This window comes from Palaemon carinicauda, chromosome 21 (assembly GCF_036898095.1).
Source record: "Palaemon carinicauda isolate YSFRI2023 chromosome 21, ASM3689809v2, whole genome shotgun sequence".
Taxonomy (NCBI): Eukaryota; Metazoa; Arthropoda; class Malacostraca; order Decapoda; family Palaemonidae; genus Palaemon; species Palaemon carinicauda.
The window spans coordinates 36734266-36761765 of NC_090745.1; the positions used below are offsets into that span (position 1 = coordinate 36734266).

General features: G+C 34.3%; 2 protein-coding genes across 2 annotated transcripts in view; one reads left to right on the plus strand and one right to left on the minus strand.

Annotated features, from left to right (window-relative positions):
- LOC137614836 (reelin-like) overlaps window positions 1-27500 on the minus strand; it is a 596609-nt gene that overhangs the window by 341060 nt on the left and 228049 nt on the right. The window lies entirely within an intron of this gene.
- LOC137615495 (reelin-like) overlaps window positions 15553-27500 on the plus strand; it is a 62342-nt gene continuing 50394 nt past the window's right edge. Inside the window, exons 1-6 of the mRNA XM_068345418.1 lie at window positions 15553-15748; window positions 16851-16989; window positions 18814-18970; window positions 19087-19251; window positions 19373-19590; window positions 19925-20085. Of these exons, the coding sequence (XP_068201519.1) occupies window positions 15553-15748; window positions 16851-16989; window positions 18814-18970; window positions 19087-19251; window positions 19373-19590; window positions 19925-20085 (1036 nt within the window). The remainder of the gene's footprint in view (window positions 15749-16850; window positions 16990-18813; window positions 18971-19086; window positions 19252-19372; window positions 19591-19924; window positions 20086-27500) is intronic.

The following is a 27500-nucleotide window of genomic DNA, read 5'->3' on the forward strand; positions in this document are numbered from 1 at the left end:
TATATATTATATATATATATATATATATATATATATATATTATATATATATATATATATATATGTATAGATATACATATATATATATATATATATATATATATATATATATATATATATATATATATATATATATATATATATATATATATGTATGTGTGTGTTTATCGATAGAAATAGATATATATATATATATATATATATATATATATATATATATATATATATATATATATATATATTATATATATATATATATAGTAATTTATATATATACATATATATACCTATATATACATGTATAAATGTATTTATATTTATATATATATATATATATATATATATATAATATATATATATATATATATATATATATATGTGTGTGTGTGTGTGTGTGTGTATGTGTGTGTGTGTATCGATAGATATAGATATAGATATATATATATATATATATATATATATATATATATATATATATATATATATATATATATATATATATATAAATATATATGTATATTTATATATATATATATATATATATATATATATATATATATATATATATATATATATATATATATATATACTGTATATATTTATATATATATATATATATATATATATATGTATGTATACATATATATATATATATATATATATATATATATATATATATATATATATATATATATATATATGTATATGTATATATATATATATAGTCTACGGAGAACTGACCCAGGGCACCAGACCACGAGGTGCCCCGAAAATGCGCTATAAAGATCAACTAAAGCGCACCCTGGCTCTAACTGACATCGATCCTTCCTCATGGGAAGAAACAGCCAGGGACAGGAAAACCTGGAGGAGTACAGTACACCATGGCACCGTGGACTTCGAGGAGAGGAAGAGACAAAATGAGGAGGCTAGGAGGAGAAGAAGGAGAGAGCGATTAGAACAGCCTCGCCCACCACCTACCCTCCCTTGTGAACACTGTCCGCGACTCTTCCACCACAGACTAGGACTTAACAGCCACATCAGGCATAAGCACCCACCCCACAGATAGGAGGCTGATGGCTAACGACAGAACCCAATACTCGGACACGAGTGGGCGCCGACGACTACGACGATATATATATATATATATATATATATATATATATATATATATATATATATATATATATATATATATATATATATATATATATATATATATATATTTATATATATATATATATATTTATATATATACGTGTGTGTATCGATAGATATAGATATATATATTGGTGTGCTACTGTCTTAAGCACACATTTGAGTATGAGTTGTTTTCAGATGTATTTAAATGGTTTATTGAACACATCTTAGTGGTTTTTAAGTTTTATTGTATATAAACAACTGAGTTAAACATCTCCATCACTGGAGGAAGCTGTGTTGGTCCACATGACCAATTCTGGTGAAGTTTAGATAAGAACTGAACAAATTACTGATATCCCAAATATCGTACACTTGCTTTAATTTGGCTCAGTGACGGAATCGGAAGACACCTGCATCCGGTGACGTCACAAACTTTCACACGAAGAGATAATGTGTTGACACTAAGAAAGAATGACAACTTAGCATCTTACATCCTGTATACAATTTGAGTTGACCATAGCAAATCTCACGGCCAGCTCTTCCAACCAACATGACATATTACGTCATTTGTTTTAAACATGTAATATTACTATTCTAATCATTACATATGCTCGGCCAGCTATCTCAATTTTTTTTTTTTTTTTTACAAAAATTTAACAACAAGCCGAAACATGGTTATTAGGTGTGACTGGACATACGTATCATTCATTGTCCAAAACTAGCTATATCCAACTGAGGACGAATGTCCAAATAGGCACATCAAAACTAATAACAATAATGCATACAAAAAAGATATTACCAAAGCAAAAAGAAAAATGCATGATAAAACCAAGATCATATATATGGTACATTGCTAGCAAATGATTACATGGTACCAAAAAACAAAACAAATTCTGACTTACAAATGATTCGGTAACTTGATAAAGAATAATTGTTACCTTTGTCAGAAACAAGATACTCAATTTTTAGTGCACAAATACGAATTCCTGGTACGTACACGTACCACGGTTTCGTACATATATATATATATATATATATATATATATATTTATATATAGGGCTGATACATTTTATTAGATGCCCATAGATTCTGTTATATATCTTATATTTTTTTTTTTTTTTTTTTTTTTTTTTTCTCTTTTCTTTTTTAACATTCCGGCTTATATATTTTTATTAGATGCCGAGAGAAAAAAATGATTTATATCCTTTTTTATTTTATTTACTTTTTTTAAATGTTTTTTTTTAAATGTATTTTTAACAATGCAAATGTAGAGAATTTCTTTAATTACATATTACTAGCGTACTAATCAGCTTTTCATACAAACATCATCCTGACAAATTACTCCCTTAGCGAATGAGGTGGCCACTCATACAGCTTTGAACTGGATCAAGTAAGGGGTATTGTCAGGGCTATTCAACTCGTTCCTTTGTAGCTGCTTGCTGTGCCGTAACCTACGCCAAACAAGGATGTTCACGGCGATAAAAATTAACGCCGTTCCAAATAAACCTGCTAGTAATATAGGGTGAAGAATCTCTTTGTAAGTCGGCGACAGGTGGTCCTTTTCGGTAAGTTTCATTAAGCGTTTCGCCACACTTCCTTTATAGGGGAGAGGAAGTGCGGGCGTTGTAGAGGTCCACGTGAAGTTCGCGAAGTAAGCACGTTCTCTGATGATTGTCCGTAGGCCAGTCACCATGGAATTCGGGGAAGTCCCGATACAGCCATCTGCTGCGACGAAGATGTGGTTGTAGGATGTGGATCCGTCAGGGCATGATACATTGAAGCCGTCCTTGTCGTATCGTATCCACGAGCCATTATTTAGTCTGCAATTGAATTCTTTATTGTCAAAGGGATAAAGCTTATCCAGACAATTTTCACTTGTATGGGAGAGAGCACCGTCTAGCACTATACCTAACTCGCATGAATCCATCAAGTTTTTACGGAATTCAAATGAGTCAGCTGTACATATTTTTCTATCCATTGCGTCTGAACAGTGAGTTAATTGATTTAAGTCTTTAATGACCGTATATGTTTCCTTGTCTGGGGAAATCAATACGTGTCCTGTCAAACTGGATATTACTGGATTTGAGTGATTCGTCATGAAAGTCGGAAATGGTGATATCCTGTAAGATTGCCAGGCATCAGAAGAATCAAAGGGAATTGTAATCCTAACCTTGTTATTATCTACGTTTACTGTAATTAGGCTGTAATAAAATTCTAACCTATGTTCGTCTAACAAAGGAACATAGCCTAGTTTATCCCTAGTGTTCTCCAGAACCAATTTTAAGTAACGTATAGGCAACAAATGGGGCGACAATACACCTTTAGTTGCTAACGTGATAGCTTCTACATAATCCTTGGATTTCTCAATGAAATGTGCAATTCTGTTATGTATGTGATCTATCTTTGAATCATAATACGTTAATGTTGCTAACAAATCCTGTACTTCCATAATTTGAACGATATTATCTGAATGTTCATTTAACAAATCCATAATTTTATTGATTGAAGCTAACTGATCCCTTAGTTCTGACATAATCAATTCATCTTTATGAGTCAAGAACTCAATTTTCTTATTTTGATTACTAATTTTAAGACGATTGGAAAGTCCTAAACCTAAACTTGCAACAGACCCAAAGATGCTTAATGCAGCATAAATGAACGGATTCCGTCTTTCTTTTTGTTCGTGTCCTACAGTCCACATCAAAAGGTCATAAGCCAAAGATCCTGTCTCTCCAGTCTTATTTTTTAAGTCATCAGATAGCATCTCTGCAACTTTTAATGTTGATCCAAGCAAACTCTTAGTAGTCAAATGAAAATGTCTCCTATGCAACTCATCCAATGATGCAGAAAACCTTGAAATGGCGGTTCTTAAGCTAGTGACATCATTCTCTTGAAGAAAAATTGCTTGCATATGCACTTCGACAATTACGTTGGTTGATGTAATAAAAATGTCTTCTTGTCTTTCAACTATATTGCCATATTTAAAATATATATTCTTAGTCTTAGAACTCATCCCATACGAAAAAAATGTCTGAGCGAACAATATCACTCCCAACAACAAAAAATTCATCTTGGAAACCTGTAACGAGAAAAAATATATGTAATTACTCCTGTATTAAAAAGAAAACTTTTTAGTTACAAAAATTAAAATTTTTCCTCACTTCTTTTTAATTTCTTATGTGAGACAATGGTACTATTCTCTCATCCGTGGGTTGGGCTACGTTTTGAATTCTAAACCTATTGGCCGTTAATATTTCCAAAATGTTAAATGGGCCTTCAAACTTAGGTGTTAGTTTATAGTTGAGCCCTTTTCTGACATTGATTTGAATATAGATGTTATCACCCACGGTATATGTTTTAGTTGGTTTCGCTATTTTATCATGATTCCTTTTCATTATGATTTGTGATTCTTCTAAATTCTTTCGAAGGATATCATATCGACTTATACTTGCATTTATACATTCTTTTAAAGGATTTGATAGATTAGTTGTAGGCGTTAATACATGGAAAGGTGTTCTAACTGGGGTACCATACAATGCTTCATGCGGTGACATTTTAATTGATATATGATATGAATGATTCAGAGTACTCAGTGCCGCCGGTATTGCAATATCCCAGTTAGGGTCTGATCCCCCTAGTGTTACCCTTAATATATTTAATATCTTCCTATTTGCTCTTTCCACTAGCCCATTCGACTCTGGGTGATATATCATGGTATTAACCTTCTTTATGTTGAGGAATTCACACAATGAGATAAGAAAGTGATTATTAAATTCACCACCCGAGTCTGAGATTATCATGTGTGGAATTCCATGTTTACAAATGTAACACTCGTAAAACTTCCTAGCGCATTCAATCGCAGTTTTAGTTTTAAGCGCTATTAGTTCTGTATATCGAGTTAAAGCATCTATAATCACTAAGAGGTGCTTATTCCCTCTGTCTGACTCGTAAAATCCTGTTAACAAATCTAAATGTATTCTTTCAAAGGGTTGATTGGGAACAGGATAAGCTCCTAAGCTAACAGGTGTTTTCGTATGCCCTTTGTTTTCCTGACATGTGCGACAATTAGCTATGTGTCTTTTTATATCTGTAAGCATTGTATGCCAATAAAACAATGATTTGGCTTTCTGTGACATTAATGAGAACCCAGGGTGTCCATGTAATGGATTTGAATGCAACCAATTCAGGACAGTGGAAACAAGTGAGTTTGGTACTACTACCTGGTCGTTAGTTACATGTGGTGTATTGCGGGTTTTCCTTGTCACAGTCCTACACAGAATATTATCTTTGATTACATAATTCTGCTGCTTATACTTTATATATTCTTTTTCTTTATGATTGCCTTTCAAAGCATTTATAATTGTTTCTATTTTCTGATCCTTTCTTTGCTCAGTCTGTAACAATTCAGCACTCCAGCCTAAATCTTCTTGTTCAGATATTGTTTTTACAATAGGCATGGATGTTGATATATCTATTAATTCAGCTAAAGACTCCGTACAAGATGACACGGGGTTGCGTGATAATGCATCCGCAATGATATTTGCTTTCCCAGGTAAATACCCGATTCTTGCGCCAAAATCTTGAATGATTAAATGCCACCGAGTTCGTTTAGGGCTGTGATTGAAGCCTTTAAAGAACTCTGTTAGTGGTTTATGGTCAGTAAGAACCTTAACGGGATAACCGTAAATTATGAACTTAAAATGCACTAGCGAATTAACAATAGCTAGTCCTTCCTTGTCTATTACTGCATACTTACTTTCGGAAGTTCTCAATTTTCGAGAATAGAAAGCTATCGGGAAAAACTGTTTATCATATTGCTGAAGCAATACCCCTCCTACTCCTAAGTCTGAGGCGTCTGTTGCAATGAAGAATTCCTTACCGAAGTCAGGAAATTTTAAGATAGGAGAACTACACAGTTCATCTTTCAAAGTATTAAACGCCTGTTGATGTTGCTCAGACCATATGAAATCTACGCCCTTCTTCGTAAGATCAGTTAAAGGAGCGGCTATTATTGAATAGTTGCGTATAAAACGCCTGTAATATCCACTACAACCCAGAAATTGCTGTATTCCCTTGACATTAGTAGGTATGGGAAAATTACGTATAGCCGACACCTTATCATGGACTACTTTAAGACCTTGGCTTGACACCATGAAACCCAAATATATTAATTCTGTTTTGAAAAATTCACACTTACTAATCTTTACCCTTAAGTTATGTTGTCTTAATCTCTGTAGTACTAGTTCTAACTTACGTAGATGTTCCTCTAAGGTGTTGGAAAAGATTACAAGATCATCCATATAGGCATGCAATATATCCCCTAACAAGTCTCCAAACACTATGTTAATCATTCTTGTAAATGTTATAGGAGCACAACGTAAACCAAAAGGCATCCGTAAAAATTCATAATGTCCCCTGGCTGTGCTGAAGGCTGTGTATGGGATACTATCTTCTTCTAATGATATCTGGTGAAAGCCTTTAAGTAAGTCCAAACTGGTAAAATATTTATTCTGACCTAACAAAGACAAAATATCGTCAGTACATGGCACTGGGAATCGATCAGGGATCGTTTCCTCGTTTAGACGACGAAAGTCGACGCAGATACGCCATGTTCGATCTTTTTTCGGTACAACTATTAAAGGAAAATTATAAGGGCTATTTGATTTTCTAATGACTCCTTCCTCTAACATTTTACCTACTTCATCATTTATTTCATTCTGGAATTTCATAGGGAGTCTGTACGAGGGTACATATATAATTTTCTGTTTGTCTTTTAACCTTATTTGATGCTCGATCACATCTGTTTTTCCTAAGGATCCATCCGTAGTGGAAAAGACATCTGTATATTTATTTAAAAGTTCAAAAATTTTCTGCTGAATTTCTTCGTCTTGAATGTCCTTACTGATTTTATTTTTAATAGATCGTAAAAGGGATTCATCCGCAACTGATTGAGAGTGATTGATTTCAGCAACGGTAAGAATACGATGTTTATAAACTTCTACATCCAAGATATGTTGATTTTTGTGAATTACTAAAGTGTTATTTAAATGATTACAGACTTCGATATTACATTGCTGATGTGAGCCTACTGTATAAATAGCTTGTGTGACAGACAATCCGTTGGTTTTCAAAGTATCGGAAAGGATTAATATTTCAGATCCCGGTAGTGTTTTCTTTATTTGCACTATTAAATTCGAAGGTATGTTTGGTTCGATATATTGCGTGCAAGATGATATTACGGGTGAACGAGAATTCTGCTGGGTCGCGTACATTATTTCTTTATTAGTGAGACAAGTTATTGGTTCTTCAACGTACGTTACGGTTACATTTGTCGTCTCCTTTTTATCCAAAACTGACTTTAAAGTATTAGAAGACTTATAGAATTTCCCTTTGATATACACGCCGTGCTTTGCAGGAGCTAAGATAATGTTTTGATTTCCCATAGATGGGTATCCTATAATTACAGCTGGATACATATTAATGTTTTTCACAACAACAAATGTATCGGCAAACGTGCGATTACCGACTCTGAACTGAATATGAGTTATGCCTATGACGTTTAATTCATTATTTCCTATACCTGAAAGTCTGATTCCTGATTTTTCAATCGGAAAGTTCGAAAACAACAAATGATGCGTCTTCAAATCCATAATATTACGTGGACTACCAGAGTCAAAAAATAACGTAAAGGATTTGTGTTCTAAATTTACAGCATATAAGGTTGGCCGTAACTCATTTTGGCTTATTATTGTATGAATTCGTTGCAAATCTACGGGAACATGCACTGTTTTACTTAATTCGGCCGTGTGTTTCATAGGAAAATCTATTGTCTCACAATTATCTGATAAAACATTAAATTGATTATTCAATACTATTGATGTTGACATAAATGACCTTGACCCAACATCACTCTCTTCCCCTCTAGAGTTAACTATGTGGTATTTGCTTTGCTCTGCACATTCTGAAAATTAGGCTGACTTTGCGAGGTCTGGTTTGACGGCCCAGGCTCAGCGATATTTGAAGAAGTGTTTGTTTGTTTCGGACTCTGAACTGCATTGACATTTTGTTGTTTCTTCTTATTGTTAAAATGAGGATTTTTCTTTTTATTTCCATATGGAACTGACTGTGGAATTGACTGTGTATTTCTAGGATATTGTTGTGTCTTACGCGCGTAACATTAACTATAAGAATGTGATCCTGTGTTGTGAACTGAACAAAATTTCGTTCTACAGTCTGCGCTTATGTGACCTTGACGTTTGCAGTTGTAACACGTCACTCCCGCTACTGGATTGTTAATTACGTTCACTGTTTGTGGTTTTGTTTCATTCTTAGCAAAAACTTGAGTTAACACGGGATCGAGATCTGGACACTTGGACATGTGTTTCTTTATCTGTTTATAGACATCCAATTCCGTACTTGCAGGCATTAACTTCTTATCAAAGCACCGTACTAAAGCTTCAGGCAACATAAGTGTCATGCAAGTTAAATACATTAATCGTAAAAAATCTTTCACGGAGATATTATCGTTAGTAACCCAAGTGGAATTACCTAAAATGTCCTGATATTCGTTAAGCCTATCAGCTATGAGAGCTGCTCTCTCAACAACATTAAGCCGATTCATAGTGGCTTGATTAAGTGTATTTCGTAACGTTAACACTACATCCAAAGCTTCCTCACCCCCATAGATCGCGCGTAACCTAACTTTGAAATCATCCCAAGTAACTGCTTCCTGAAATGAAACACCTCTTAAATACGCACTCGCATCCCCCTTAGAAAAATCTATAAAACTTTTAGCTTCTTGTAATTGTACAAAAGGATCTACGATTTGTTTGGCATTTAAATGGGCATCAACGGATGAAATCCATGACTCCACATTTTGTGGCAAGAACCCGTTGACACGGCCTTGAAAAGGAAGGATTGCTGACCTGGCATTTACAAGCGTCACAATTGGAGGAGGATTAGCCTGGCCTACACCACTAGGTCCAGGGGTAGGGCTGACAGGAGGAGCCATGACTGCTGTATTCTTTTTTTTTTCTATCTCTTTGACCCCTTTCAATCCTATCAAAATATCTATATGAGTACAGACGCCCACTGCGTAAACGCATATGTATAATAAAATTCCCCCAACAATGTTACTAATCCCAATACATTTCCCCCCAAGAGTTTATGAAAGAAAAAGGAATTAGCACAAAGAAAGAAAAATTCTAAATGAGAATTCGGAGTTTCTTATAACAAAGTTTAGGAATTCACTCACCCCAGTAATAATTGACTAACGACTTGTGATAACTACACTTCACTGCACAAACTGAAATGAATACAAAATCTTTGTACTTAGCTTATATATGAAGTCGAGTCGTCTCTCTCTCTCTCTCTCTCTCTTGATGTTTTGTTAGCGATGTCTCGTTCTAGTTTCTTGTAGAATGTAGGTCTTCCTGGATATGTTTTGCAATAGTTGAATGCCAGTCCTTGGGTTTCCTAGGATGTTGATTGAAGATTCTATTTGTATACTAACATATGTTGGTGTTAGCATTTCCGTTGGACTTAGTCAAAATTGTAGATTTTTGTAGATAGTTCTGAGTTCTTGAAGATCTTTATCAGGTATTACAGCTTTTATTTTGAAGTCTTGAAGATCATTCTTTGGTTTTACAGCTTTTATGTTGAAGTCTTGAAGATATATCTCTGGTTTTACAGCTATTTATTTTGAAGTCTTGAAGATATTTCTCTAATTCTTAGAGTTTAATCGCTGTCTTTGAGTTTAATCGCTGCCACCATTTATTGGTGTGCTACTGTCTTAAGCACACATTTGAGTATGAGTTGTTTTCAGATGTATTTAAATGGTTTATTGAACACATCTTAGTGGTTTTTAAGTTTTATTGTATATAAACAACTGAGTTAAACATCTCCATCACTGGAGGAAGCTGTGTTGGTCCACATGACCAATTCTGGTGAAGTTTAGATAAGAACTGAACAAATTACTGATATCCCAAATATCGTACACTTGCTTTAATTTGGCTCAGTGACGGAATCGGAAGACACCTGCATCCGGTGACGTCACAAACTTTCACACGAAGAGATAATGTGTTGACACTAAGAAAGAATGACAACTTAGCATCTTACATCCTGTATACAATTTGAGTTGACCATAGCAAATCTCACGGCCAGCTCTTCCAACCAACATGACATATTACGTCATTTGTTTTAAACATGTAATATTACTATTCTAATCATTACATATATATATATATTTATATATATATATATATATATATATATATATATATATATATATATATATATATATATATATATATATATATATATATATATATATATATAGATAGATAGATAGATAGATAGATAGATAGATAAATATAGATATAAGTATAATTATTTATTCATATATATAGATAGATAGATAGATAGATATAGATATAGTATAGTTATTTATTTATATATATTTACATATGTACTTATATGTATATATATATACTAATAGATATATATATATATATATATATATATATATATATATATATATATATATATATATATATATATATATATATAAATTGATATACATATATATACATATATATATATATATATATATAAATTGATATATATATATATATATATATATATATATATATATATATATATATATATATAAATTGATATATATATATATATATATATATATATATATATATATATATATATATATATATATATATATATATATATATATATGTATATATATACACACACACACATATATATATATATATATATATATATATATATATATATATATATATATATATATATATATATATATATATATATAATTATATATATATAAATATATGTATATATATCTATATATATATATATACATATATATATATATATATATATATATATATATATATATATATATATATGTATATATATATATATATATATATATATATATATATATATTTGTGTGTGTACATATGTATATCTGTATATATATATATATATATATATATATATATATATATATATATATATATATATATATATATATATATATATATATATATATATATATATATATATATATACATATACATTTATATATATATATATATATATATATATATATATATATATATATATATATATATATATATATATATATATATATATATATATCTATATATATATATATATTTATATATATATATACATATATATATATACATTTATATATATATATACATATATATATATATATATATATATATATATATATATATATATATATATATATATATATATATATATATATCAACATGTGTGTGTGTGCTTGAATATGCAAGAATGTATTAGTGTTTTCTTCCCCAATTATCCATTCTCCATACTGGAAATAACCCCTTGGAAGTAAACATACACTTTTGTAACTGTCATACATGTCTTAACTGAGGATTCATGGGTCAACACAAGTGAAATAAAATAAATACCACACTTGGCACTCACAGCACCTACATAAAAGTGTCATCACCATCTGATCAAACCAACTAAATACATTACAATATTCACCCATAAATTTACACATTTGCGTTTCATGGATATTAAGGTCCGACCTCATTATTAAAATTCTCACGGAATTTGTCATACCAATCTAGAACGTTCTCATTCTTGCTGCAATTCTGAAATAAAATCTATTTCCACCTCTGGGTACCTTATTGTCGTCCATCTTTCTTCTTCTTTTGTGTTTCCTCTACACTTTTCTAAGAGCATCAGTTCTTCTTTCATCACATATGCAGATCCAAATGTTTTCTTACTCAGGAATTTGATAACTTTATGAAAGTGAGTTGACTCGATACCCTGTCTTACATTAATGCCCTGTGCGGAGACCCCAGTTAGGTATTATTTGATAAGCTGAGTGAATGTAACTAACTTTATTTGGATGGAGCATTAGTATATATACCACCCGTTCCAGTGAAGAACAGCACAAAAATTCAAACACAGTGAGATAAGCATATACAGGTATTACAAGTTATCAGTGCAAGGGGAGAGCGATAATGACAATTTACAATAAAGCAGAAATACCATTACAGTGAACAAGCATGTACGATACACGTGGGGTAGATGGCTCGTCCCCCTAAGAAAGACATACATGTGAAGTAGGGTGCCATGCTCTTGAGAGGCTTACTGTAAGTTGATCATCTAGCAGAAGATATACAGGTTTAAGGCAATCAATGGAGATCCTGTCTTCTTTGCCACACATGTTGAGGAAGAATGCTTCAGGCGTACAACGGATCATGAGGAATGGGCCCACGTAATGGGGTGTTAACGGTAGCTTGCTAGTGTCATATTACAGGAAAATGTGTTGCCGAGTGCAGATCTGTCGATATGTGTTGCTTAGCTAAGGCTTGTAGGTCTGGTGGCATGAGGTAAATTTTCCCACAACGGGATGTAGGAGTTGGATATTGTCAGACAAGGTTGCAGAGCGACAAAATTTAGCAGGGACAACCAACGGGCTTGCCATACACTATTTCAGCTGCCGAGACATCCAAGGTGGCTTTAGGAATGCGAATCTGTAATAACTAATGGGTGGTGTGAAAGGAAGTCTGCACCGAGGATTGGCAATGTGACGTCAGCAACGAGAAACTTCCAAAGATATTTGGCACTTCCAAACAATAATTTGAGCGTTTTATAACTGTGGGTGGTTATCGTAGATCCGTTGGCAGCTACCAGGCAGATGTCAGCCAACTTAAACAGACTACGTCATGTCTTGGAGAGTGGCCTTGGCGGAAGAGAACAGCAAGCACCTGTGTCTACCAAAAATTACACGCCCGTCCCTGTGTCAAGTAAAAAGAAAAGATTATTGACAGCTGCAAGTGATGGCCTACTTACACGAATTTTGGCCACTGATAACCATTCGCACATTTCTTCACAGCAGCCTCTTATTTGGAGTAGTAGTAGCATAATTGTGGTGGCCGAAGGCCTCAGTAAGCTGCTGTTAAGGTCATTGGTTGGGGTATAAGTGAGCAGTGGGTGCTGGGCGGTTGTGTCGCCGCTTCGTCACATCATGGGGTGGGCGTCTGAGTCCTACCGTATTCACGTCAGTTTCAGTCAATGTTGAATAGTAGTCTACTTTAACAGAAGTGAAGGCGTTGATGGAGACTTGAAGGTGGTGAAGTGGCTATCCATAAAGGCCTCGTCTTTGGTCATCAGGTCCGGTGGAACAAAATATTGACATCGAGGATGGCTGCGTGTACAGGTTTGGGTAGACGCCGTACCCAAAGGGTACGCAGAAGATTCACTTCACGAGGAGAGCCGTCTGTGGCAGGTTGCAGACGAGCGATACTGGTCATTTCCATGAGGGTGAGTGAAGCCCTTTGGTTTCCCAACGGTTGTTGAGAGAGTTGAAAAAGGTTTTCTATGTGGACAGCTGGCAATGGCGTGTACTGCTCCAGGAGGTATGATTTGAGGGCGTTGTACCTTATGGGTGTTCCCCTTGCTAGCACAGCCAATTGGAGATTTCCAGGAAAGTGTCTTCGGGTACCGCCGCGAGAACGTAATCTGCTTTGGTATTCGACTGTGTCACGCCCTTGATGCAAAACTAGACTTCAGCTCACTGGAACCAGGCGAACACTTCTCTACTGGCAAAGGACAGTAGTTTCAGGGGCATGGCATTGATAGTAGAGTCAGTCTGTAAAGGCGTCATCATTAAAAGATAAGACAGAGCTGTGTGGGGAAAGCGAGAGGGAGATGAACACTCCAGTGGTCACCAATGTGCAGAGGCATCAGTTAGGTATTAACTGATAAGCAGAGTGAATGTAACTAATTCTATTTGGACGGAACATCAGTATATATACAACCCCTTCCTGCCAAGAATAGTACAAAAATTCAAACAGTAAGACAAGCATATACAGACATTAACAAGTTATCAGTGTGAGGGGAGAGCGATAACAAAAGTGTACAATAAAGCAGAAATACCGTTACAGTGTACAAGAGTGTTAGATATGCATGTGGTACAGCTCATACATGCATTTAAATTCTCTTAAAATGAGAAGGATTAATTTTTGTTTTATTTTCTTATATTTTGTTGTTTGCCAAATACAGAGAGAGAGAGAGAGAGAGAGAGAGAGAGAGAGAGAGAGAGAGAGAGAGAGAGAGAGAGAGAGAGAGAGAGGGCGTGTCTGCGAGCGAGAGGTAGTGTAATGATTGTTTGTTGTAAGAAAGACTTTTTGGTATAATTGAAGTTGTTTGTTTATATTTTTTAGTGAGGCTAGGATGGTGGTGAATGTCTTGAGCAAATGCTTTTTTTTTATTGATTGTGGCAGGAGACAGTTGTGTTTTAGATTCTTGATGTATATTTTCATTATTTTGGATTATCATTGGAAGTGATTATTTATTTCAACAAACCGTACTTCCTCCCACTTCTTACGACTCTTGTGTAAGACATCTGAAGCTACCATCTCCAGCTATGATTGAAATAGGTATTGACGATGTGGACTGTTTGAGGACTTGGATTGGATTATACTTTGGAATACAAATCAAGAAGTTGACGACGGTTGCGGTAAACGGAAATGATTTGGAATGCACTTCATATGATGATGATATTCATTGCCTTAATGAATTGAGGTGGGTGTGGCAGGTTACCAGTAAGTGTTCCGGTTGCCACAGAGTTGGCAGTGGGCTGTGAAAGACCGTGGACCCGCGTGTGGACACTACTCAAACATATTTAAGTGTTATGTTTGTGTTTTTTGTGTGTGTGTGTTTTAAGCACTGGTGTTGGTTTCAGCGAATGTGTCCTCAAGTATTGTTTTTTTCTTCTAAATATTTGGGACAGTTTCTGTGTCCACAGATGCACTGTTATATATAGTTTACAGATTGAGTACTGTTATGGTTATTTGGTCTGTGTTTTAGTCTTAAGTTTATGATTAGGTTTATTTTGTAAGATAAAGTGTAAGTGCGATTATTTTGGTTTATGATTTATTTTTGGTTTGTAAGAAATATAGTTTTTGGACCATGCTTACTTTTAATTTCCTTTCTGTCAAAGAGTCTGGTTGGTTATAAAGTTAGGGGAAAACTTTGTGTTGCTGAGGCATTTGTCAGTAAGGGTTTTTTTTTTGTGACATTCCACCACATCATTTTGGCCCACGAACTGGGACTTTCGAGGTGGGATTGGTAGCTGGACTCTTGAACGGAGGGCAGAATAGGATTAGAAAATAGATTTAAGGTTGATGAAAATGGAACGGCAATTAGAGGTATTAAGGGAGGAATTGCGGCTGAGTAAGGAGCGTGAGGAGAATTTGTTGCTCGAGAATAAAGAGGTTAAGCTGTGAGAAGGAGGAGATGCAAAAGGAACAGAGAGCGCTTAAGGGAGCTGTATAAAGAGTGGAAGAAGGTTTTGGGATGAGGATTCGAGAGAATAAGGAACGAATGGAGAAACGAATGGAACCTATGATGGGGCACGTAATGGGAATGATGAAAACGTTCATGGGTGAAGGTTCAGTCAGAGGAGTGGCTTCTGCTTCGGGTAAAGGGTTGATAGTGGAAGAGAAGGCTAGGGTAAGTAATAATGGGGATGGTAGTGATAGTGATATTGAAGGTAAAGGGATTAGGTATAGTAAAGATGAATAGAAACGTGATAAGAAGAATAAGAAGAAAAGTAAAAGTAATGTGAAGAGTGTAAACAAGAAAGGTCTGGATGAGAGTGAGGATGATGATGAATGGGTGAAAGTGGTAAGTAGGAAAAGGGGTAAGAAGGGAATGGTTAAAGATAGGAATCTAAGTGTTGAATTGGATTCATTGTATTCAAATGACGAAGAAGGAAACAAGAAAGGATTAGGCAGTGAAGATAGTAGTGAAAATGAAGTTCAGGAAGTTTGTAAGACAGTATTTATGAGAGAGATAGCTAAGTGTGATGGGTTTAATGAACATAGCAGTAGGGATGTGTACACATTTTTTAGGGAGTCTGAAAGGTTATGTCAGGCTAAGTATGGTGATAGTAAGAGAGTTTGGACTAGGAAGTTATAGAATATTTGACACGGTATTTGCTGACGATGTATAGTGTGATAATGAGTGTATGGGATTTTGAGTATGAAAATATGATAAAGAGAATAATTGAACAGGTAAAACGTATGAAAGGGAGTGTTAGGTATAAGCGTAAGAATTATTTTGATGATGCCCGAATGAATGCGAGTGAAGCGATATCGATGTATGCATATAGGTTGGAAGCGTTAGCTAAGAAGAAGTATGGGGCTTAAGGCAAAAATAAGAATAAGGAACTAATGAAGAAGTTTTTGAATATAGTACCAGAAAGTGTGTCAGAGTTTATCAATTTGAAACGGAAGGAGAAAATGAGGTCGACGAGAGAGAGATTGACATGGGATGATATCTTAGAGATAGTTGAGGCTTACGAGATAGATAGATGTATGCAAGAAAGTAAATCTGTGAATGTGACAACTGGAATGGAGGAAAGGGTACCAGAATTTGTTAGTTTTAGAGATGCTGTTAGGAGAGGGCTGATGAGGGCAGCTGATAGTGTAGTAGATAGGAGAGTTAGGGCGAGTAATGTGGAATACCTGTGAGGACAAATGAAGGGTTTAGGCAATGGAATGAGGCTTCGAGAGATAGGGGTGCCAGTACGCTGCGAGGTAGGCCAGGTAGTTGTGTCCTTGAAGAGAAATGTTATAGGTGTGGGAAAGTAGGGCATAAAAAGAATGAGTGTAGATGGGCATTAGGAGCACGTTTCGGGTGTGGCGAGACAGGGCATCGCATTAGTGAGAATAAGAAAGAGAAAGTGGTGGTGTTATCAGTATGGTATAACTGGGCATATAGCGAGTGGATGTAGGAGTAATCGTATAAATGTGTTTTGTGGCAATTGTGGTAAGAATGGGAATTATGCGAGGATGTGTAGGGAACAGAATGCGAAGTGTACTGAATGTGGTATAGATGGGCATATAGCTGGGGTTTGTGGGAAGAAAGGATTAAGTCAGCCAGGATATTTGGGAAACTAGTTAGTAAGAGGGTTCAGCTGGGTGAATTCTCCTGTGTGTTTGGAGGGAATAGGATCAATGTTTGTGAGAATGAGATGAATAATGGGTTGGAAATGAATAACCTACTATGCATGAGAAGTTAGGTCTAGAGTATAAGCAATTAGTGCTAGTTGAATATAGGAAAAAGAACCATTTGAAAATTCTTAGTGAGGATAAAGTGCAGGAAAAATTTATAGGTATAGGTAGGAATCAGCATAGGCCTGATAAGGTGAGTATGATGAGTATGGAAGATAAATGTGCTTATACAGATGAATCATGGCTGAGTATGAATGATACCTGTAGCGTGTGTGGTTTTTTGTTAGGTGATATAAAAGAAAGTATGACGATTGTCAGAATGAGAGATAGGAGAATGATAAGTAGTATGAATGATTCTTTTATTAAAGTAGAAAATGGTTTTCATGAAATGGATGAATGGTTGATGGTAATAAGTGAGATTTTCGAAAATGATTTTGATGAAATGGATGAATTGTTGACGGAAATAAGTGAGATTTTAGGGCCAAATAATAGTGAAGAAGATGGAATAGTGCATGATATATTAGATGATAGAAACATAGATTGGAGTCGAAATAGGAAAATTCCCTACTCATTCTTTTATCCCAAATTGATGCAAAAAAATGTTGAAAAGTTAGGAAAACTCATCGTCTATTGTATTACGCCTGCTTTCCCGTCCACATACTCTAATACATGCTTTATATCAATCACAATATCGTCAAATCACTCATGGCCAAATAACATTTATACCACAAATTCTTAATGCCCTCCATTTTTCAATTTACGATATAAGCTTTTTAAGATTGTAACCATCTTTACCCGATGCAAAATAGGGAAAAAGCAGGTAAATAGAAGACCACATATTTATGGACACTATAAACGTTCCTTTTGTACTATGCTATATAACTTTTATGGTCGGGTTTACAAAAGAAGGATTATTCATCTTACTATTCTATTCTTATGAATACTATCTCTCATTTACACATATTTTTAAAACCCAGATGAGCTACTCATTTGTATGGTAAGCACTGTATTGTAGTACATCTCTTCTAGCGCCACTGGTAATTCCTGGTATTTACTTTCTCCAACTTAACCTGTTGATTGAATTTTTTACATATTCGACGATGACTCACAAGGATTTTTTGCTTTACACTAGTACTCAGGTTTGCATTTCCTCTACCTTTCACTCTTACAAAATCTTCAAAATACTAATTGTTTTAACCTATGATGATATTGAAACCATATATTATTTCTCCATTTGAATATTTCATTTTGCGATCCATTTTTATTAAACTTTTCTTCTGCATTTACATTCATAAAAATAAGCATTATGTTTTCCCTAAAGTTCTGTGATTTCTGGATATTATCCATTGACACTTAGTAGTAACAGGCTAAATTTTAATTTATGAAATTTTTATTAAAACTCGTTGGTCAAACTACTTAGGAGTCCAAATTATATCCAGAATTCAATCTGTGATTCAGGGTATATGACCATTTTACTCAACTTTACCGTACATTTAATCAGTTTATTTATGAAAAGATATAACTTCATCTTTGCAATATTGTTTTTTAGCTGTCTAAACTGATACATAGGAGCAATCAATGACATATTTAATCTTTTCAGGTTATTTCACGCTAATCTTGAAGACAAGCAAGTTGGTGCAGGCGTTGTCCGATTTAGGATCTGGCAACCCACTCACAATAGCCAAAACCAATGGGCAATTGACAGCCTTAGAATTGCACCAGATTTTCAGCTGAGTTCTATACAGGCTGATTTTGCAGTAAGTGTATATGAGAGATTTCATTTATTCTACTATTTTTTATTATTTTTTATTTGCTTACATGGTTCTATAAGTGACCATTTGATAGTATTCTATTAACTATTTGTACCACTCAGGAAGGATCAAATGTAATATCTCCATGGATGAGTATAACCAGTAATCACCATAGCCAATACTGCGAGAGCGAAGACCTTGCACAAATTGTAGATGGTGAAGAACCTTTCCGTTTGGCAATGACAAACCCTGTCTCTCTGAACATCAATGATATTATATCTTTCCAGGTAAGATGAATTTAGATTTTTTTTTGAGACAGAGTACAAATATTTTTTATAGACATTTTTTTACAAAATGAATATCAACCGATGGATTTTGATTTTTATAAAAGAAAAAACTGACCCACAGATCAGTGTTGGATGTAAGAATTCCGCTAGTAGCGAAGCGAATCCAGTTTTCCTTCAGTTTTCTAAAGATGGTGGAATTAACTGGGATTTGGTGGATGAAGGATGCTCAAACACAGCACTTTACTGCAATGGACCGAGAGAACCCAGCATTTATAGACCTGGCCATCACGGTCCTTGGAATCGTATCCTTTTACCTATCGATCATAGATTAGCACAAGGGTACGAAGGAAAATAGTTATAACTTATATTTTCGTATGAAAGTAAAGTTAATATAGTCTTTTCACGATATTATCTTTGAATATTTTTGCTCAATGGAAAAGAACAAAACATTTTACAGTATAGTAATTATACTGATCAAATGGTACTTTTTAATTGAGATGATTGAATAGATAAGTTGAAAATGCCTTTTGCTGAGTAAAAAAATATAATAAAAATAGCGTCCTAGAAAACACTAACTTGTAATAGAATCAAGTGATGAAATAAATACTGAAAGCAAAGTGAAGCCGCACCTGAAAGAATATACTTTAAAATCTATGAAATTCTTTTTTTAAAGGACTATTCAGCTGAGATGGTTTCAAAATAATCCAAGTGAGACTGCAGATGGAGAATTCGCTTTGCGAGATCTCTATATTGGTCCCCCCTGCGCCAGAAACTGCCATGGACATGGGATGTGTACTGCTGCAGGCCACTGCAAGTGTGACACTGGTTATAATGGTACGTTTTACTTTTCTGTATTAAACACTGAATATATGAGTCTGTGCCTTTAAATTTTTTATAATAATATTCAAAGATCATTAGTTATACAAGACCAAGATTGACTATTTAACCATCAACCCTTACACAACTGCACATGTCAAGGAAAGTGTGTATACCCCCTGAAAGAGGTCAGCGACACTTATTTATAACCTTATATGCTCTCTCTATGGATCAAAATTCAGAAACTGTCTGTTTTGGATGCATATGGAAACAGCATGATTACTAACTGATGGTGGATTATTGGAAGCATCCCTGCCAGGTACTCGCTGGACTGGGGTTCTTTGGTGTCTGCAACCTCACAATCCTTGTTAGCTAAGGATCGGGTGTTTGGGGGAGCCTATAGGTATACCTGCTGAATTATCAACAACCATTGCCTAGTCCTCCCTGGTCCTACCTTGGGTGGAGAGAGCACTTGGGTGCTGATCATATGTATATATGGGCAGTCCCTAAGGCATTGTCCTGCTAGCTAGGGCAATGTCACTGTCCCTTGTCTCTGCCATTCATGAGGGGCCTTTATACCCATGAAACCTATATCATGTGTGTGAGAGACAGTAACGGTAGAGCTTTTACCGAGTATGTCACCGAACAAAACCCGCCCAAGTAAAATTTAATAGTCTATAAATTTGATTGCATACAATCTCACTGCTATGGATGAAAATAGTGCTGATAAAGATACATAATTTTTTTATAGCAATTCCAGTAGGCTTACTGAAAATAAGTGAGAATTAAATGGCGGTAAAAATATTCTACATTGAAAAAATATGGATGCACCTTTTTATGATGATGATCATGAGGAAAACTATGTAATAGAAGCTGAAAGTGACAGTAATATATCCCGATTTAGTGATGTGTAGGAACATGGAGGAGACATACTGTAATCAGAAATTTTGATTTTGTCGGTAAAACCGGCATTGCTAGCAAATTTGGTCTATCCCAGGTGCTAATGAATGTGGCTTTACTTAATTATCTATGGATCCAGAGGTAGTAAACGTGATGGTAGAGAAGAACCGCTACCAAGAGCAGCTTTTTCTAAGATGCGACTTAAACAAATACGGGACGAGAAGATGGGTACAGATACTTATAAAAAAAATTATCGTTTTTCTTGCCTTGATTGTGATAATGCCTGACATAAACAAACATTGTGCTTGTAAGTACTTGTTAACTGACTTCCATCTCAATACTCTATTACTTTAAAAAGGTTTGAGCTTTGATAGGTATTTAGATATATTTAGATATCTGCATTCTATTGATAACAATGAAAGGCATACCTACAGGGAGGATGAGTTGTGGAAAATGAGAGACCTCAAAACCGTCGCATGAAATCATTCCAGTAAGTATATCCAGCTATTCAAAAGATTATTTAGTGATGAATCTCATATTTTGTTCAAAGGGCGTTGACACAATCTTTTTTAGTTCGTATGTACTGTTTAAAACAATACATATACAACGGAAAGAAATTGATTTGATATAAAGATATTCGTAATTCGTGATTGCCAAACTGGAATAGGTTTGGATATTTCTGTGTATACATGTACAAACATAGGCGTACCTGATGATAATTATGATGAATCCATACCCAAATAAATGTCATATGTTTTTAATCCAATAACTACTATATAACCCTTACATTGAGCACATTCCTCTATGAATACAATTCAAGCCTTGGATTAATGTGCTTGAAACACAAAAAAGGTATGCTTAAATTTCCACGCAGTACGTGAGAAGGGGACACAGTGAAACCAAATAAAATCCAACGGTTTGTGTCAAAGTAGAAAGAATGCCGTCCATTTCCTCTCCCCACAATCATTTAAATGGGTGGAATAATGGAAATGCGGTAACGAAATTTCAGGACTGAGGAGCCCATTGTGAAACCGGAGGTAATAGTTATTTAAGTGGAAAATATGTTCCTTATAGATAATTCTTTAATGCACCATGAAATGTTACAGAGAATTATTTTCCATTCAGACCTGTTAGATGCTTACAATTTCTAAGATCACACTACAACCCAAAAACTTGAATGCGGTGAAGCAACCACTAGCAAAACAATGAACATTGAAGTCAGCAAAGAGACTAGGAAACGTGACTCCTGCAAAACATGGTCGAATTTACCAGGATCAGTTCCTTCAGGAATAGTATCTTGGTGTCATACCATTCCAAGTCGGAGACCAATAAGTCAAAGAAACGGTCCTGTTTGCTCTCGAGCAAGCAAGGAAAGTCCTTACAACCCATTTATATTTCGGATGCAATGTGGAGTTTTACCTATTATTTTTCCAGAAAAAAACACTCTTCCGTACAATCCTAGGATAAGTTGTTTGGAGATGTGTGTATATAATTAGTGTTTGAAAGAGAGAGAGAAAGAGGAAAAGATGGAATATAAGATATATTGAGAATTGGACCATTTTAGTCCAGTATTTACCATAATCATCATTCTGTACATATAGAATCAGATGAATTTGTTCTGTTCGAGAGAGAGAGAGAGAGAGAGAGAGAGAGAGAGAGAGAGAGAGAGAGAGAGAGAGAGAGAGAGAGAGAGAGAGAGAGAGAGTCTAATACTATTTCATGATTTTTTTTTTTGTGTTCTTTTGATCGTATTAGTGTATTACGTATGGTGCAAATGCTTGTTTATCAAGATTACGAATTACGTTTATTTGATCGAATGAGTTTTGTTTGCAAAGTTGAGATTATAGTTTAACTGATCTATTGTGTTAGAGAGAGAGAGAGAGAGAGAGAGAGAGAGAGAGAGAGAGAGAGAGAGAGAGAGAGAGAGAGAGAGAGAGAGAGTGTGTGTGTGTGTGTATAATAATAATAATAATAATAATAATAATAATAATAATAATAATAATACGTTTATCACCATTATACAATTAGTATTAATTACAATATATTAAAATAATTGTTCATAATATACTGTAGAAGTACAAAATATAGAAATAAAGTTTTACAATATGTTTACAATCTTTCATCATTAGTAATTTCTCACAATGATTAGAAATTGATTAATAAAAACTTTTAAATTCATCAGGGTATATTAGTAATTTTGGTACTACTGAGTACCAAGAAGAAAATCTCTAAGTTTTTTCTTAAAAAGGACGAGGTTATCAATAGCTTTTTTTTTTTCTATTGAGATAAGTAATTTATTCCACGCTCTTGGTCCCCTCACATTAAAATCTCTTTGAGCCAATATCTAAACTAGTTCTTGGAATGAACGGATCGTTTGCTTGTCTAGTTCGGCTAACCATGCCGTCATTTACTGTCAGGAATATTGGAATGCAATATTTTAAAAACGAGACATGTGTTAAAGTAATATTGATTATCTATCTTACGCCATTTCAAGGAATTGATTATTGGTGTTTATTTTTAGTGCCCCATATATTATTGCAATAATTAATCTGACTCAAAACTAAAGATTCTACAATGATAATTCTGGTTGCTTTATCGAAATGGTCTTTAACCCTGTTAATATACATCAATTTACCAATCACTTTTTGTACAGAGGTTATCGATATGTGTGTTAAAAGACAATGAACAGTCCATATAGACTCCAAGGTTCTTTACATCTTTAACAGGAAAAATTTTTCCACCATCAAAGTTGATTTTGATATCACTACAGTGGGTATTTGAGAAATATATTGATTAGTCCCAATAAACATTAATAACGTCTTTTTGTATTTACCAGTAAACCATTACTATCGAAATACTGTTTAACCACTTTTAAACTTTGCTCAACACGGCTGACAAAGTCTGGTAGATTTTTCAGCTCTCCAAAGAAAAGGAATTGCGAGTCATCGGCAAACTGAGATAAGGTGCAATCAGGAATCACATTTACCAAATACTTTATAAATACCAAAAATAGTTTTGGCCCAAATATTGAGCCCTGTGGAACACCATACGAGATAAGCAATTTATCTGAAATAACGTCGCCTATTTTCACAGATTGAGTTCGTTTTGATAAGTAACTTCTGAACCAGAAGTCATCAATTCTGTATAAGGTCATCTTCCTTAACAGTTTTTCATGATGAACAATATCGCATGCTTTTGAGAGGTCTAGTAGAGCTAATAGGACTAGATTTTTCTTATCTATATTCTTATAGATTGAATAGGTTACTTTTAAAAGAGCGGTTTCGGTAGATAACTTGGATCTGAAACCATGTTGAATCAATTGTTGTTTTCTAGGAATCTAGTTAATTGATTATCTACTATCTCCTCTAAAATCTTTGACAAGATAGGCAACAGGGATATGGGGCGATAATTGTTTACATCATCGATATCTCCCTTATTATATACAGGTGCTACCATAGAGTGTTTCCAGAGCTGGGGACATGACCCAGCAACCATTGAAGTGTTTACGATTATAGTAATGTAAAACACGATGACTGGTAAAGCATCTTTAATGAATCTTAGTGGAATCTTGTCACACCCTGTAGAATTGGTTTCATTCAGATCTTTAATTACAAGAATGACAGTTTCGACATCGACGGGCTGTGGTCTGAATTTTTGTTCATTATCATTAATATTAATAACCTCATTTGATTGTAAATTATATACGTTTCTCTCATCAATATTTTCTTGCGATTTTTTAAAAGCTCGTTTCCCGACATTAGCAAAAAACTTATTAAATTCATTAGCTTTCTCAAATTTATTTTCGTAATTTAATTGTTCTGATGTTTTATTTGAAGGAATAATCTTATCAATAGTTTCCAGGTTTTGGAAATATCACCTTTACAGTTGAGAAGTTCCTTTTTCGTATATTCAATTTTAGCTGCATTTAAACAATATTCTACATCTTTTTTTTAGCTTTATGTTGATCTTGCAACAATCTATCAAATCTATTTTCTTTCAATTTCTTTTGTTTCATTCCTAATATTAATTTTTTCTTTCAAGTCATTGCTTAACCATGGAGCTGGAGGTCTAGTAATTTCTTTGGTGATCATAGGGGTGCTCATATTTATAAATTTGTAGTAAATATCTGTAAATAGATTTATCTGATAATCGACATCGTCCGTCAAAAGTATTAGATTTTAATTTCTGATTCATTTAAAATTAAATTACAGAGAGTATCTTTACTATAATTTCTCATTGATCTCAATGTTTTGAATGATGGCAATCGCTTAGCTTTAGCTACATTTAATTGAATGGAAAGAAGTTCATGGTCTGCTACTTCACATGCATATACATCAACATCAGCTATAATATCATGTCTATTTTTAATAACTACATCAATTAATGTTGAACTGTTTGAAATTATGCGTGCTGGCTTATCAATCATTTGATTAAGGTTACTAGCTTTAATAATTTCAGCGAGTTTACTGTCTATAAGCAAATTTTCATTCAAATCACCCTAAACAAAGGTTTATTTCTCAAAATCACATAGCCTAAAATTTTAATGAGATAATCAAATGATTGATTGTGGGCATGCGGATGAATGGAAATTTACTATATTGAACTACAATCCAAATATACTCTACTCCAATATTATCCGGGTTATTAGTTGATATTAATTTTGTATCTAAATCACTTTTATCATAAATGCAGACTCTACCACCCTTACCATGATCTTTTCTAAATATTGTGTAATTTGAAATGTGTAATACTGAATCATTTATATTAGGCAGCAGCCATGTCTCACTTGTACAAAGAACATCAATATTTCTAGCAACAATGAGCATTTCAATTTAATTTTTTGTTAGATAAAAGGGACTGAGCATTTATAGGTTCAATAGTTAAAATAGGCGATTTTAGTTTATTTTTTACTCGGGTGGAATTGCCTTCGGGTATAATTTCATAGCTAATTTCCTAGAAATTGTTATACATTTGGCATTACCTTCTTTTATGTCCATATCAACCGCAATTATCACACTGGATTCTGTTGTTGTATCTGCACGATAGTTGTTGATGGTTAAATTCACCACATTTGGAACACCCTTTCCTTCTATCTCCTTGTTGGTGGTTCGAATATCTGTTTGAGTCATCATATTGTTGTCGTTGTCGCTGATGTTGTTGGAAGGGTCGCTCGTTTTCATGAAATCTTGAATGGCACTGTCTAGTACTTATGTCACGTAGCTCGGTTCTCGAACCTTGGGAGTTTGAATTTCGAGAACGATTGTAATTTTGTAAACTCCTTGTAGCAATAAAATTTTGCTCCGAATTTAAATTGATATTTTTTCTGATTTGATGGCTTCCTCTTGGTTCATCTTGAAGAGGTCTTGATGAATTGGTGTTCCTATGATGAGATCTTTTTACATCATCCCAATTGTCACAAAGAAAAGTGATCACACTGCTTGGCTCAAGTTGTAAGGAGTCGTGTCGCACCAAGTTGGTTCAAGTACATTACAGAATTCCTTCCTGTTACGTCATAGCAAGCGTCGTCAATCTCACCATTTCCCAGCTTCAATGATAGTTCTGATTTGATTAAAGTTAAGCTGTTACTGGAGCACCATGTGTCCAATTGATCATTTAGATAATTTAATCTTTCTCCAAATTAAAATGGTTTCAGTGTGAGACCAAGTTGGCAAATCATCACATCAATGCTTTCACTGGTCTGCTTAAGATCAGCAACCAGAGACCACAAGTTGTCTAATATAGGGCTAACAGTTTTCTCTTCGATGAAATCCTGGATACCACATACTAAGATGCATCGTGATGGTCTTCAATGTAGCTTTTCAGATACCCATGACTTCAATAATTCAATATCTGCTTCTTTAATTGTTCGTATGAAGCAATTTTTTCCTAAGTCTATTGATTTGGCATAGCATAGGTTTGAGTCTCCGAGTAATATTGACCCTTGGTCGTCTTCTTCCTCCTTATCTTCATCAATCGGATCTCCTGAAGTAACAGTGCGTGAGGGGACTTGATGTTGTAGTGGCCGTCCAACGTGTTCCTCTATGTAGAAAGTCGATCATTCAATTTATTTATAGTGAAGTGAGCAGCTTTTAATAATCCGTTCAATTCATTAATGTGGGCGGTCTTGATTTCCAGCAGCTGTTTAATCTCATGTAATTCTGATGAAATATTCTTTTGGATATTTACTAGACTTGATTCGGGTGTGACGTCATTGTTCCTTCCAACTCTAGTCATTGAAGATCTATATTTGTCTAATAACATATTTATGAGCTCGTTTTTTGTCACACATATTTTCTTTAGTCCCAGCTCAACACATATTTTCTGCAGTTGTACCTTTGTAAAGTTTACATGTAGTAATTCCCATGTAGGGTTTGTTAACGATGGTACATTTTCTGAACGGGAGAATTGTATCGTAGGTGAAGTTCTCTCTATCTTAGAAATTTCTTAATTGGCCGTTTCTTCAGTTTTTCCACAGTAGGATTAAAATCGTGGGCATTTTATAAAATTCTGTTGGAAATTTCGTATATCCTGTG